Raw genomic sequence first — 16,837 nt, forward strand, 5'->3', positions numbered from 1 at the left:
GCAAACACAAAGTGCCGTACAAAATTTTTTTTAAGATATTTTAACCCCAGAGCGAGTAAAAGTTTGCATTTTTTTTGAAAGTTCTATCATTTTGACTGTCTAAGGCTGTGAATGTGCACAGGCTGAGGTCTGAGGCGCAAGGAAAGCAAGTAAAAGGGACTTAAGTAGGCTTACCATGAATACTTGCCAAAAAAGAAAAAGAAAAATGAAAAATACTTTAGTTTCACATGGACAGATTGCTTTTCCTGTAAAATTAAATAAAAAAAGATGAAAATGTTTAAAAGTTTATAAGCCGTCTTAGGTTTTGTGGCTCTATACTTTTTTTCTTGAGCGGAAAATGCAGCAAGATTTATTTTTTGATAGTAAAGGTTGTAGACCCCTGTTCTAAATGACCTCTTCTGTAACGCAATTAGTGATTGAAGTGTACTTTTGTAATAATTTCCCCATATTTCTACACAATAATTCAGATATGATAACACAAGCGAGCAGTATAGAGAATATGGGGAGACTATTGGTCCAGAACATATTTAGCTTTATTCAGTATTAATACTTCTACCGAAAAAACTGTTACGGACTACCACAATTTATATTCCTGATTTCTTTTAGTGTGTCTTAAAGCCAGAAAGTTGATATTTTGAAATGACTACAGTTTTGTGTCATGTCTGTTATCTGTTTTTTTTCTACAAAATAAACAACTGAATGAACATCCTGGTACCCTAGCACCTCCAAAACCATCAAATCTAAACTCCAAACATCCCAGAACAAGCTAGTCAGATTACTTCTAGACCTCCACCCCAGATCCCACCTCACTCCTACCCACTTCTCCAAAGTGGGCTGGCTCAGGGTGGAGGACAGAGTAAAACAACTTGCACTGAGCCTAGTCTATAAAATCCGCTACACCTCCCTGATACCGAAGTACATGTCAAACGACTTCCTTAACGTGTGCCGTCAGCATTTTCAGTTTATTGTCCATGGCGTCGTCCTCCTGCTGCACGTCCATTAGCGTCTTTTCAGTGTCATTTAGTGAGCGGCTAAGAGCTAATGACCGCCAAAACCACAACACCAGGGGGAGCTCCACTAACCACGTTAAACCCAGATTCCGAACTAACAAAGGTCTTAACTCATTCTCTTTCTATGCCACATCAATGTGGAATGCACTCCCAACAGGTATAAAAGAAAGTGCATCTCTATCCTCCTTCAAAACCGCAATAAAAGTTCACCTCCAGGCAGCTACAACCCTAAACTAACACCCTACCCAGATTGTTAATAATCAAATGTAAACAATCAAATGCAGATACTTTTTCTTATGTCTTCTGATCTCTCTCTCTCTCTCTCTCTCTCTCTCTCTCTCTCTCTCTCTCTCTCTCTCTCTCTCTCTCTCTGCCCACTATTTGCTGTCCATATCCTACCAAGTCAGACCTACACTGTTCCAATATCCATTTCTCTGTTCTCAATTGTTGATGACTGATGATAACAACCAAACTTAACCCCCCCGGCCCTCTCCACACCCCGGATTGTAAATAATGTAAATAATTAAATGTGATTATCTTGTGTGATGACTGTATTATGATGGATTATGATATATATCTGATAGTATATATCTGTATCATGAATCAATCAGTGGACCCCGACTTAAACAAGTTGAAAAACTTATTCGGGTGTTACCATTTAGTGGTCAACTGTACGGAATATGTACTTCACTGTGCAACCTACTAATAAAAGTCTCAATCAATCAATCAATCAATCCGCCAACTCTGGTGATTCCATAATTGTTTTCAAGGGTTGTTTGAGCGGTGGTCTCAAATTTTCGCTAAGCTGGTGAACACACTATTTTAACTTAATGCTTACTGAATTTATAACTCCCCTTTCGTTTTTTGCATTTTAAAGCTTTACTTAGAAGAACCTTCTTAAGATCCAACAGTGCAAAATGTCAATTCTTGAACATTTTCAACAGGTCTTAACATTTTGATCAGGAGTTTATGTAACAGATTATGTGTCTGTGGTCCTGCAACAGAAAGGCAGAGAGCAGTTTCTGTTATGTGTGATTGATTGATGGCAAAAGCAGAATACCTGCCCCCTGGTGGCGAAATGGAGGTACAACTCCCAACATGACTGTTCAGTAAAAGACAAATAAAGGCTCTTGAATACAAATTTACACATGACAAATAATATAAACACTACTAAATGTGACCACACATGTCACAGTACTGTATATATAATAAAATATTATATATACTTTATATTGCTGAATATTAACTATTCTTATTGACATATATTTTGTAGGAAAAAAATGCTTAACACAAAATTATCAAAAAAGAATTACCAAAGAATTACCAAATTACCAAAATGACTAAGAAGAAAAGAAATGGGATATGAGTTGGAGTTATTTTTTTGGGGAGCAAGAGGCGGCAGGATTTTATTTAAGCTCTGGCCCAGGACAATCATTTTTTCTGTGGGAGTAGGATGAGACAGTTTGTAAAAATCCACTCCAGTGTCACCCTATAGTGCAAGGCAGCTCACGGTTTAAGTCTGGACCCAGATGCCATCCCATTTCGGAATTGGATCTATAGTAAGTACATTTTTTAAGTATTCAAACTTTTGACGGCGTTCTTCTATCTTTAACGGCGCAGCTTTTGTAATTGTAAATAATGTAAATAATTCAATGTATACACCCTGATGATTATCTTGTTTGATGACTGTATTATGATGATAGTATATATGATAGTATATATCTGTATCATGAATCAATTTAAGTGGACCCCGACTTAAACAAGTTGAAAAACTTATTCGGGTGTTACCATTTAGTGGTCAATTGTACGGAATATGTACTTCACTGTGCAACCTACTAATAAAAGTCTCAATCAATCAATCAATTTATAGTTTTCGTATGAGTGAGTACGGAGGATTCCCCGAAAATGTAGGCTTTATCACTGTTTGTGTATATTTTTATTCTTTGAATACTAGTTGATCATGTTTTTTTAACTTTATATGGAACATTTTAGGGATGTGAATCTTACGACAACTTACCATTCAAGTCGATTCTGATTCCTGGGGTGACAATTTGATTCAGATTAAATTCTCGATTCAACATTATCCTTGATTCAAACCGATTCTCACAATATAAGTTTTGCTATGTAAATTTTAATAAAACATTTTCAAAACAGGTTTCAGGTTACTCCTATTTGCTGCCGACATATGACATTTAAAGGCAGCAAGGAAGTGTGGATATGGCCTAAAAAACACATTCAGAATCGATTCGGAATCATAATAAAAAATAAGAGCGATTCGGATGTGAATGTATTTTTTTGCAGCACCCTGAGGAAATATAGCAAAACCTTTTGTAACAGACCTACTTTTACCCGGTTTTTCATAACAAATCTAAAGGTACAGTTTTGTCAAACCCACATTTGTTTCACTCTTCCCTAGCTCCATTTGTAAACAAGCTAGAGTTAAATCTAAAAAAATATATATACAATTCAGGCCAAAAGTTTGGACACACCTTCTCATTCAATGCTTTTTCTTTATTTTCATGACTATTTACATTGTAGATTGTCACTAAAGGCATCAAAACTATGAATGAACACATGTGGAGTTATGTACTTAACAAAAAAAGGTGAAATAACTGAAAACATGTTTTATATTCTCGTTTCTTCAAAATAGCCAAACTTTGCTCTGATTACTGCTTTGCACACTCTTGGCATTCTCTTGATGAGCTTCAAGCACACCTGTGAAGTGAAAACCATTTCAGGTGACTACCTCTTGAAGCTCATCGAGAGAATGCCAAGAGTGTGCAAAGCATTAATCAGAGCAAAGGGTGGCTATTTTTAAAGAAAATAGAACATAAAACAACCTTTTGTTGTTAAGTACATAACTCCACATGTATTCATTCATAGTTTTGATGCCTTCAGTGACAATCTACAATGTAAATAGTCATGAAAATAAAGAAAACACATTGAACAAGAAGGTGTGTCCAAACTTTTGGCCTGTGCTGTGTATATACAGTATATATAGATAGGGGCGGTATAGCTCGGTTGGTAGAGCAGCCGTGCCAGCAACTTGAGGGTTGCAGGTTCGATCCCCGCTTCCGCCATCCTAGTCACTGCCGTTGTGTCCTTGGGCAAGACACTTTACCCACCTGCTCCCAGTGCCACCCACACTGGTTTAAATGTAACTTAGATGCTGGGTTTCACTATGTAAAGCGCTTTGAGTCACTTGAGAAAAAGCGCTATATAAATGTAATTCACTTCACACTTCACTATATATATATATATATATATATATATATATATATATATATATATATATATATATATATATATATATATATATATATATAAGTTATTGGTATTGGTCTTGAGAAGCAGAACGTTACTGGTATCGGTTTGGAAAAAAAATATTGTCCATCCCTAGATCAAATACTTATTTTTTCCAATGTATGTCAGCTTGTAGAACACATGACAAGAGAGCCTCATAGTGTGATTAAAAGGACAACAAACAAAATCATCTACCGTGACATTTGACCGCTGGGTTGCCCCAGAACAGCTCTCGACACTCTCTGCATGTTCTTCCTCCAAAACCTGGCACACATGAGCACTGACCACTGATCTGTGGATAGAAATCAAATTGACAAAATGTTCTCAAATCTTTAGCCGCAACAAAAGATTTCAGTTAGCAACGCTGTTTACCTCATTGCACGTCGTCCCGTGCGAATGTTCAGCGTCACAGTCACAGGCCTGACAGCCGCTACCGCTTGCTATGTTCCAGGTGTCAGGCGCACAACGGTCACAGTGCTGGCCAGTAACATTAGGGAGACACTGACACTGACCACTTGTGCGGTCACAGTGACAGTCGCCTGATGACGGACAGCTGGAAGCATCGCTGCCCAGCTGGTGACAAATGCACTCTGTGAATAAATAGCAAGATGTCATCAGTAAAGCAATGGAAAAAAGATCAAGTTAATTTTTTTTTTTTTTTTTTAAATGGTAATTTGAAGATACTTTTCATACTGAACTCGTCTACTAAACAGTTCTTCTTGTATTGAAATAAACAGTCTATCTTAATTTGTCTTATTTACAGGACAGTATGACATTTCTGTCTTTATGTGACCGTGTTTACTTATCATCTGCTCGCTCCATCGAGTGCGGAGGAGGGATCACATGAAATAAACGTCCTTATTTTGACTTAACAACTCTTTGGTCTTGCCCATGGCAGTCGAAATGTTTAAAAGGAAGTGACTGTTTATGTAACAAATGTTTTTTATCCACATAACACGTTCAACTAATAGGGACAGGACAATTCTTACCATGTTGTACTGGATCAAATACTTATTTCTTCAAATTCATTAACAAATTTTACTAGCTAATGTTTTTTTTCCAAATACTTATTTTTCCCACTGCATAAACAACTCTCAGTGTGATGTGCACAGCTGTATCACAGTACTACACATAGGGCCTGATATACTAGGATTCAAATACCACGCGCTACACAGCGTGCACAAACTATACATTTGCATGTACTATTAGTGGGCGTGTTGTGTGTGTTCTACAAAGACTGTGTGTACAATTGATAACAAGTGCAAAAGTGGCATAAACTGCCCTATTTAAATTACCCGGTAGATTTGGTGTGTACTACATGGCTTACGCAATGGGGACAATCATTTACTGCACATCTACGTTATCAGGTCATCATAATACCTGTGGCCTTTTGCTATGTTTTGAAACATGCAGAAGACAAATATAATACGTGTAACTTTTTCTGGGCATTTTGTAAGCAGTCCTGCTGTGCGTCAACAATGGAACCCACTTTCTTTTAGCACGCTGAAGGTGCGCTCATGGGAGACGTTGACACTGACTGCAAATAATTCATATATATGGAAAAACTAATTTCATTAAAAAAGATGCCAACAGACACTAAGACGTATCATATGAATGTGTTTTAACCTGACATGCATCCATCGTCTCAACGCCACACAGTTAAAGGGGTCATATTTAATTTTTATTTTATTTTAGTTCTAAATTAAAACAGTTCCTTGTGGTCTACATAACATGTACTGGTGGTTCTTTGGCCAAAATTTTGCATTGATTATGTTTTACAGACTGTTTTCAAGCTGCTTTCTAACCGTGCACCGTTTTGTAGGCGGTCTTGTTTACGTGCCTTCACTTCAACTGCGTTTTCTCTCCGCCAGCCGTGTTGTCAATTTTAGCCCTTCCATATCGAGTCTGCTGACAGATCCAACTTTCAACTATATGCTACTTTGTATTAGAAATGGCAACAGCTGAAGATGCATGTGTATGTACGAGTTAGCCGGCCCCACAACAAGAGGATGGAGAAAAAGAAGGAACTTATTTATTTTACGTCGGACTACAATGGCGGACTCGCACAAAGCTCTTCGGGAAAATTTCTACTTTATATGGAGATATTCGCTGACGTCACACTTTGGAAAAACGTCACTAATTGTACTAATTCTTAACAGCTTGTTTAGAGGAAGTATAAAGGAAGTCAAGATTATTTTATAAATACTTTATGTTCACCGGGACTTCATGGTTTGATTCCAAATTTTAAGGACGTATGCAGATCTAAAATACACAAAAACAGGTACCACAATGTATTTGAAAAGTTGGTTTTGCATGATAGGTCCCCTTTAAGTCATCCAGCAGTTATAACAATATACAATTATATTGCCAAGCAGACAATATGTCTAATATCTTTATTTTTGACAGTCTAAATATGTTGACAAGCATATGTAGGAGAGAACTGCAGCGTGAACGCCTCCTTTTTCAAAACTATTTCTGTGCAACTGTCAGTTTGCGAGCATATTTCAAATGTGCTAAATAATTACATTTGTATTTTCTTCACCCAGTATTGTGGATGTTCTGATGAGCCGCATAAATTCTGCATTTTCTTGAAGACAAACATGGTAAATGGATTAAAAGATGCAATCCTCTGCGCACAAGTTTAGTAGATCCGCTCTGCGTGGGCTATCAAGTTTGCACAAGTTTTAAATACATGCAAACCTTTAGAAAATCAGGCCCATGTTGTGAAAATAACTTGTTCCATTCTCAAGGATAAATATCATTTCACACCACTCATTGCTGTTGAAAGTTTGCATATAGCAGACATCCTGCTCTTCTAAATACAACACTTACCACCTACGTTTGGAATAGCCATTGAAAAGCTTACCGTATATGTATAGTGTGAGTTTATTTGTTTAAAAAAATAAACATATTTTTATTGGAAAAAAGCAGGTGACAACCTTCAATCCAACAAAATGGCAAACATTTAAAAGAAAAAGGATCATAACCTCCTTAAAATTCAAGAAATACAGTACAGGCCAAAAGTTTGGACACACCTTCTCCTCATTCAATGCGTTTTCTTCATTTTCATGACTATTTACATTGTAGATTGTCACTGAAGGCATCACAACTATGAATGAACACATGTGGAGTTACGTACTTAACAAAAAAAGGTGAAATAACTGAAAACATGTTTTATATTCTAGTGTTTTCAAAATAGCCACCCTTTGCTCTGATTACTGCTTTGCACACTCTTGGCATTCTCTCGATGAGCTTCAAGAGGTAGTCACCTGGAATGGTTTTCACTTCACAGGTGTGCCTTATCAGGGTTGATTAGTGGAATTTCTTGCATTATCAATGGGGTTGGGACCATCAGTTGTGTTGTGAATGAGAAGGTGTGTCCAAACTTTTGGCCTGTACTGTATGTCCATTGTACTTTTAGAAAACACAATGCATTTGAATAATATAAACCAGTGGTTCTTAACCTGGTTTCGATCGAACCCCAGGGGTTCGGTGAGTCGGCCTCAGGGGTTCGGCGTAGGTCAAAACACACCCGACTCATCGTGTAAATACAAACTTCTCCCTATCGGCGTATTACGGATATGGCAACAGCTGACTGATTTGCAGGTGTGTAATTTGTTGTGAGTTTATGCACTGTGTTGGTTTTGTTGTTTGAACAAGGTGATGTTCATGCATGGTTCATTTTATGCACCAGTAAAAAAAACATGATAACACTTTAGTATGGGGAACATGTTCGCCATTAATTAGTTGCTTATTAACATGCAAATTAGTAACATATTGGCTCTTAAGTAGTCATTATTAAGTACTTATTAATGCCTTATTCGGCATGGCCTTATTATAACCCTGACCCTCTAACCCTGACCCTAACCCTAACCAAATAACTCTAAATTAAGTCTTTATTACTTAGAAAATGTTCCCCTAGTGTCCAAATAACTCTAAATTTAGTCTTTGTTACTTAGAATATGTTCCTCTAGTGTCCAAATAACTCTAACATTAAGTCTTTGTTACATAAAATATGTTCCCCTAGTGTCCAAATAACTCTAAATTAAGTCTTTGTTACTTAGAATATGTTCCCCTAGTGTCCAAATATCTCAAAATGTAGTCTTTGTTACTTAGAATATGTTCCCCGAGTGTCCAAATAACTCTAAATTAAGTCTTTGTTACTTAGAATATGTTCCCCTAGTGTCCAAATAACTCTAAATTTAGTCTTTGTGACTTAGAATATGTTCCTCTAGTGTCCAAATAACTCTAAATTAAGTCTTTGTTACTTAAAATATGTTCCCCTCGTGTCTAAATAACTCTAAATTAAGTCTTTGTTACTTAGAATATGTTCCCCTAGTGTCCAAATAACTCTAAATTAAGTCTTTGTTACTTAGAATATGTTCCCCATACTAAAGTGTTACCAAAAACATATAACTTTGTCTTGAATTTGAAAAAAAAACATTTTATTTTTCACTAAAGAAGGGTTCGGTGAATGCGCATATGAAACTGGTGGGGTTCGGTACCTCCAACAAGGTTAAGAACCACTGATAAAAACAAAACACTCATGTTGGGTGCACAGAAAAACCCCACCTCAGTGAACTTACTCTGGCAGTCGTGCAGTAGAGCGTTGCCATAGTAGCCCAGCATGCAATATTCACAGGAATCTCCCTCGCTGTGATACAGGCAGCGCAAGCACTCGCCAGTTTGGGCGTTGCAGGATTGTGGGTCCAGCATGTCAATGTTGTTGTTGCACTGACAGGGCTGGCAGGACCCCCCTACCACATCAGGGTTTCCGTAGTAACCAGGGGAGCACCCATCACAGCGAGCACCTGAAAACAACAGGACCATATTTTTTTCTGCCTTTATAGAGTAGTTTTTACTACAAATCAAATGACAAAAGTTACATTTCAGCATGATTTCATCAGAAAATACATTTGTAACTAACTACAAAATTTTTCTTGAATTTGTTTGTGAATGCTGAAGAGAAGAAGCTAATCTGAAATGTTCTCTGATAATGTGAAACAAATGGGCAAGGTAGGAATTTCGTGGATGTGAAGAATAGTTAGAATGTTTCAATGTTGTTTTCATGCAATGAGAAATGTGGGTACATTTTGTTTATTTCGATATAAACATTTTAGTTTCTGGAAAATCTGATATTTTGTGAATGGCAAAAATTTACTAAATGCGGAACTTGTCAGACAGTTATGAATTTTTTTTACGGAATTTTGTTGTGGAAATGATGGGGACTTTTGGGATGTGGGATACAATGGTACCTCAGGATACAAGTGTCCCAGCATACATGTTTTTGTGGATACAAGCTGTCTCTTGGCTAATTGTTAGGCTGTAGGTCAGAGGGAAATATCTGAATTAGGAGCCGCTAGTTGGCGTAGCCGATGCCACAGTGAACCCTTTAATATGTGACCAAAACATCCGGTCTTACATAGCATTAGCTTGACATGACTTTGTGTTTCCAACCATTGGAAGGGAGAAAGTGAGTGTGAAATACATGTATGATATATATTGAATTAGACAAACAAATCATCAAAAAACATGACCGAGCGTGTAGACAAGCTTAGCCAAGCAGTTGAAGCATAGTCAATAACGCCAGCTGAGGCACGTTAAAATAATATCCAAACGGCAGACATTTATCCTGCTGATGGTGTGATTGACAGAAAAGCAGCTCAAAGGAAATACCGTAGAAGTCCACTCTCCAAGATAATAATGCACATTATTACTACATTACTTCAAAAAAATATAATTGTTTGTACTACATTCTATTGTATTGTTTTATACACAATTGTTTTTATATAAATGTTTGTTTTTCTGTTTAAAAGGCATGTTACATGTTAAATTTTGCTGATTTTGGGGGTTAAGCACCAAATAAATGTCACTTCATTTCAACGGGTGATGCTGTTTTGACGAGGTTTTTGAGGCATGAGTTGCTTCACAAAGCCAATGAAAATTGTGCTTTGAGGTACTACTGAATTGTTACTCCAAATGTGAAACATATTTCATGTCGGAATGGTGTAAAACAGTCTAAAAAGTGAGCAATGTAGAACTAAGAAAAAATATATATTTACAATTACAATTTTGGCAAGAAAAAATTGGAAACCTTTTGATGTTGAAATGGTTTGAATCGGTTGAAAAATGTGGTTGTAGCTCAGCTTAAAATAATAGAGCAGAATAATATTTTTTGGGTGTAGAATAACATAATATGCTTTTCAATATTTACACAGTTACACATGTATTGTGCACACTTGGGTAAAACCAATATATGTATATCATATAATGCATATTGTACATACCCAGGTATCCAGTTTCACAGACACAGATGGCTTGTTGGGAATCATCCACACGGTAACAATTTTCTGCAAATTGCCGCAGGCTGCCAGGTCCATCAGGACACATACAGGGGCGACAATGGTCAACTGAGCCCAGCTTCGGATCGCCATAGTAACCATCCAAACACCTTAACATGGAAGAATGAGAATGAGATTGTCTCTATTCATGAGTCTGTGGTGTATTCGTAAATCATGATCTGTATCAGAATCAATTCATTGGCCAAGGATGTTAAACACACAAGGAATGTGTTGACGGCAGTTAGTGTCTAGTACTATAGCAGAATATGTAAATAGGGTTGGAATGGGGTTAGTGTTATAATGTAGAAGCAGGGCTGTCCATTGAATATGCTGGATCAATTCCACCAATGTTACTTATTTTTCCGAGCTAACGAGCCTTTGGAACAGGGTCCAGTTTGTCTGCGCACAGTCCCTTGATTTCTTCTTTTGTACGATCCACTTTCATTCAGTTTGTCCCTCCCCCTCTCACAGTACCGCGGATGCAGTACAGCCATGTAAATAAAAGCTTTAGCCAGTAGAATTGGCGATAACTGCAAAATCATGTGCCCTTTCGAGCCCTATAAAAATCATGTAACATAAAATAAAAACTTTAGAACAATTTTTGTCATTGGAGGGCGGGGACCTCCAAATAAAAGTCTGGTAAGGGCACCATTTGCCTAATTTGTTGACAAAAATCGATAATAAAATATGTCACCGACAATTTCATATGGCTCGGGTTTTTCGAATGCAACAAAGATACGCAACCGGTGACCAGCAGCAAATGAAAAATGGCTGCTGTGACTGCAAAATCACAGCCAGTTCAAACGAAACAAAGACACACATAACTTGCTTAATTTCCAAAGTGGACCTTGCTTTTCATAGCAGTACATCTGTGATGTGGGAGAATGCGGTTGCTGATTCTACTAGGTAAGCTTTCTTTACACACCTGTGTGCAGCTTTCTATACTCATCATCATCATCATCACATGCTGGATTTTTATGAGGAATCTAAATAGTTTTGGTATTATTTGTTGTTTTTGCTTCTATTTTAATTTACCTTTGTTTTTATCGGCACTTTGCTTGTCCTTGCTTTTATTTTATTTTTATTTATTTTATTTTTTTATTTGTTTTTTGTGTCCTGTCCAGCTTCTCAGGCAAATCATATAGTTGATGTAGATGCCCATGTCGGCTGTTCAGATTTACTTTACAAAAGAGAAGTGTAGGATACTTCTCTTGTTGCCTTATTTGTATTTGACTTTATTAAATGTATTTATATTATCATTTAGTGCAGCCGGGCCGGAGCAGGAGGGGATAGAAAGAGAAAAAAAAAGAAGACAGAGGGGGAAATTGTGGGGACAAGAGGGGGATTAGACAGAGAGACAAAAACAACAACAGAAAACAACAACAACAACAACAATAGAGCAACATCAGCAAATATGACATGTACAAATATGATGGTAAAAGTAATAGCAAATAAGCAGTTAGCGAAAAATAAAAAATAATACAGAAATGACAATGAGCATTATTACACTACAAATGGATCAATACAAATACCAATAGAAATAGCGCTATTGATAATGAACAATACCAATAATTTACCTTTATTATCAACAATACAGTTGTTTAAATGCAACAATACATATACGTAATGATAACTTGAGATACGAAAGAATGCAGAAAAATGGAGGGGGAGAAAGAGAAGCAACCTACATTAACCTTGTAGATTGTTATAGTCACAATAGGTTAAGCTTTGTCAGTGTGCCATGTCTTACACCCAGTTTACCCTAGGGCAACAACGTTAATATATGTTTGATGAAACGTGATTATGTGCATGAGTGTAAGTATGCATATGTACTTGTATATGTACAGAATGTGTATATGTGTTTGTACAATGAATGTATATGTACAGAATGTGTATATGTGTTTGTACAGTGAATGTATATGTACAGTATGTGTATGTGTATGTTTGTATATTGAATGTGCGTGTGGATGTACGAACATTAGGTAGGTAAATATGTACTGTATTTGTGTATGTATGTGGGAGCGTAGGTACCTATGTACGTATGTGAGCATATGTGAATTTGCATGTACAATACATTCGACTCCCAGAGTGCGTGGGAGCCAGAGCACGGCCCCATCACCCCCGAGAGCCCAACCCACAAACAGGAGGCGTGGTGCCCAGGGAACCAGGTACCACCGCCCCCACGCAGCCAAGCCGGCCAGCGACAGGAACCCCAGAGCCCGACCCACCGTACCGCCCACAAGGGCCAGCAGCAGGCCGCAGACAGACGCACCCGGCAGAGGACAGGGCACGAGAAAAGCAGGGGACAGCCAGACCCCAAGCCAGCGAGAGACCACACCCCACACGGGCAGAAAGGCGAGACGCCCCGCCCGAGGGACCCAGAGACTCCCCGCAACCGGACGGGAAGACCGCCCCCGCCCCACCGGCAACCGGGCCCCCACGACCCCACCCCCCACCCCCGGAGAGCGCGGCGAGGCCAGCCCCAGGCCACCCCACCCAAATCGGCAGCCGCAGGACCACCCAGGCACAGGGCCACGGGAACCACCCACCCCACCCGCAGGGACCCCAACGATGGAGATGGAACAACCAGCAACCGCCCCGCCGAGCCCCCCCCCCTGAGGGAGGGGAAAAATTAAAAAAAATAATATTGATAAAATATATTCAAAAATAAATAAATAAATAAATTAATTAATTAAAAAAAAAAAAAAAAAAGAATTAAAAGAAGATCACAGACATGCTGACAAACAAGGTCACTACCCCAGCAACTGGCCGACTCGCAGCACCTCGGAATACCTTGCAGCACCAAGCTACCACAATAGACGCAGGGACTAGGCCCAACAGGGCCCAACCAAGACGGGCACCCGGAAGGGATGGACAGCGGGACCCAGGAGCTCCAGACACGCAGTTCGGATGCAGTAGCCTGAGGCGTCGACCCCCGTCTGACAGGCAGGCCCAGAGCGTACCACCAGAAATATACATACATACATACATATATACATACACATACACACATACATGTATACATACCCACACATACACATATATACATATACATACACATATGTACACATACACATATATATACATACATACATACACACACATATACATACATATACACAGTTCGTCAGCCCCGACAGCCATCACGCGCGCGCGCTGCCACCAGTCACAACATCAGCCACACCCCTGCACCAGACCCAGCAGCCACGGGCGCCCACACCACAAACAAACGGCAGCAGAAACAGCAGCCGCAATAACCCCAGACAGCCAGCACCAGCCAATCAAATCAAAGCGATCAAAAAAAAAAAAAAACTGCGACCAGCAACCACACATCCTTGCTTTTAAATGGACAAAAGTCTATAATTTTTAGGTATTATCTTTGTAACAATCTAATGAGCAGCACAGTAACAGTGTAAATAAATATTGTTTTAAAAAGTAGTCATCTTTATTGTTAGTAAGCACATTCCTAAAAATATCTTAAGCTAAATACTAAATTAGAACCATTGAATAGGTAGGTAGACGACTATCAAATAGTCAGTTGCAGACCCAGTTTAAAGTGAAATCTGTTTAAGTCGACATCACTCGTATAAGCTGACTCACATTGACATAAGCTGTTGTTGACATAACTGAGAATAGCCATCAGACATAGCCTTGAATAGCCATTTTGGTGTTACAGCCTAAATTAGTCACGTACAAATCTGTATAGAGCACATTTTAGGACATTTAGAGTAAGGCTTCATTTAGGTTAAAGAGGCCAATGCCAATAGGAACATAGTGATTGGAGAGTCTGGTTGTTTAAGTTATTTGCTGCATCATTACTGTGTAAATCAATTGTTTGTTTTCTGTTGACTAGTTACTTCAGCTCTGTGACTACTCCAAGTATCCCTGTGCTAATCCCATTTCACGCTAGCTCCTACTTTTTTGTCACTAGTACCTTTCCTTGACCCTTTATGTCTGAAGCAACTGTGTAACAACCTCACCTTTCACAATGGTGTCCTGTGCTGTAGTGCCTGCATTGAAGGCACTCTCCAGTGTGAGCATCACATTCTTCAGTGTGCCCATTACAGGAGCATGGGCGGCAAGTCGGGAAGCCCCAATGGCCTGGGAGACAGCCATTACACTGACGTCCATATGCACCCGAAACACAAGCGCACTGACCAGTAACCTGATCACAAACGGGGGTCTGTGAGCCTTGAGGGTCGCACTCACAAACTGCAAACACAAAGACAGTTTTTTGCCAAAACATACAGCACTAATCCACATTTTTATATACCTTCTCACTTAACAGAAAAGGAAAATGTGTTCACACTTCTGATTTTCATTGGACAAATACCGTATGTGTAGTATTGGCAGAAAAGCAGAGACACAAACAATAACCAATAGACAAACACAAACAAAGCAATATATAAACTGTATATAGACTGTATATAAACTGTATAGCGGTCACTCCTTCAGTTACATTTTACAAACGTTAATAAAGGGAAACAATAGAAAGATCCCAATTAGTCCGAAATATAACTTAACTCATGTGATTGTGTCTCCAAATGGCAAGCTGCCGTGTAAATAAGACAAGGCTATTTAATGTGTCTATTAAAATAACTTACAGAAGTGGCCTTTTTGGAAAAATGTTTAATACAATCTCCCTGACATAAACTAGACAATAATTGGATAAATGGATGGATGCTAGATGCCGGGCTTCCGCACATTAAAAGTGTGGGCTAATTGTCACACGAGATGTCCATCCATCCATCCATCCATCCATCTTCTTCCGCTTATGCGAGGTCGGGTCGCGGGGGCAGCAGCTTAAGCAGGGAAGCCCAGACTTCCCTCTCCCCAGCCACTTCGTCCAGCTCCTCCCGGGGGATCCCGAGGCGTTCCCAGGCCAGCCGGGAGAGATAGTCTTCCCAGCGTGTCCTGGGTCTTCCCCGTGGCCTTCTACCGGTCGGACGTGCCCGAAACACCTTCCTAGAGAGGCGTTCGGGTGGCATCCTGACCAGATGCCCGAACCACCTCATCTGGCTCCTCTCGATGTGGAGGAGCAGCGGCTTTACTTTGAGCTCCCCCCGAATGACAGAGCTTCTCACCCTATCTCTAAGGGAGAGCCCCGCCACTCGGCGGAGGAAACTCATTTCGGCCGCTTGTACCCGTGATCTTGTCCTTTCGGTCATGACCCAAAGCTCATGACCATAGGTGAGGATGGGAACGTAGATCGACCGGTAAATCGAGAGCTTTGCCTTCTGGCTCAGCTCCTTCTTCACCACAACGGATTGATACAGCGTCCGCATTACGCCGCACCGATCCGCATGTCGATCTCACGATCCACTCCTCCCCCACTCGTGAACAAGACTCCGAGGTACTTGAACTCCTCCACTTGGGGCAAGATCTCCTCCCCAACCCGGAGATGGCACTCCACCCTTTTCCGGGAGAGAACCATGGACTCGGACTTGGAGGTGCTGATTCCCATCCCAGTCGCTTCACACTCGGCTGCGAACCGATCCAGTGAGAGCTGAAGATCTTGGCCGGAGGAAGCCATCAGGACCACATCATCTGCAAATAGCAGTGACCTAATCCTGCAGCCACCAAACCAGATCCCCTCAACGCCCTGACTGCGCCTAGAAATTCTGTCCATAAAGGTTATGAACAGAATCGGTGACAAAGGGCAGCCTTGGCGGAGTCCAACCCTCACTGGAAACGTGTCCGACTTACTGCCGGCAATGCGGACCAAGCTCTGACACTGATTATACAGGGAGCGAACTGCCACAATAAGACAGTCCGTTACCTCATACTCTCTGAGCACTCCCCACAGGACTTCCCGGGGTACACGGTCGAATGCCTTCTCCAAGTCCACAAAGCACATGTAGACTGGTTGGGCAAACTCCCATGCACCCTCAAGGACCCTGCCGAGAGTATAGAGCTGGTCCACAGTTCCACAACCAGGACGAAAACCACACTGTTCCTCCTGAATCCGAGGTTCGACTATCCGGCGTAGCCTCCTCTCCAGTACACCTGAATAGACCTTACCGGGAAGGCTGAGGAGTGTGATCCCACGATAGTTGGAACACACCCTCCGGTTCCCCTTCTTAAAGAGAGGAACCACCACCCCGGTCTGCCAATCCAGAGGTACCGCCCCCGATGTCCACGCGATGTTGCAGAGTCTTGTCAACCAAGACAGCCCCACAACAT

General features: G+C 40.1%; 1 protein-coding gene across 1 annotated transcript in view; it reads right to left on the reverse strand.

Moving 5' to 3' along the window:
- lamb1a (laminin, beta 1a) overlaps nt 1-16,837 on the reverse strand; it is a 123,430-nt gene that overhangs the window by 32,993 nt on the left and 73,600 nt on the right. The window contains exons 19-23 of the mRNA XM_061969629.2: nt 14,635-14,866; nt 10,601-10,764; nt 8,900-9,124; nt 4,686-4,903; nt 4,509-4,605 (exon numbers count right to left, since the gene is read on the reverse strand). Coding sequence (XP_061825613.1) covers nt 4,509-4,605; nt 4,686-4,903; nt 8,900-9,124; nt 10,601-10,764; nt 14,635-14,866 — 936 coding nt within the window. The remainder of the gene's footprint in view (nt 1-4,508; nt 4,606-4,685; nt 4,904-8,899; nt 9,125-10,600; nt 10,765-14,634; nt 14,867-16,837) is intronic.

This window comes from Nerophis lumbriciformis, linkage group LG10 (genome assembly GCF_033978685.3).
Source record: "Nerophis lumbriciformis linkage group LG10, RoL_Nlum_v2.1, whole genome shotgun sequence".
In the NCBI taxonomy this organism is placed as follows: Eukaryota; Metazoa; Chordata; class Actinopteri; order Syngnathiformes; family Syngnathidae; genus Nerophis; species Nerophis lumbriciformis.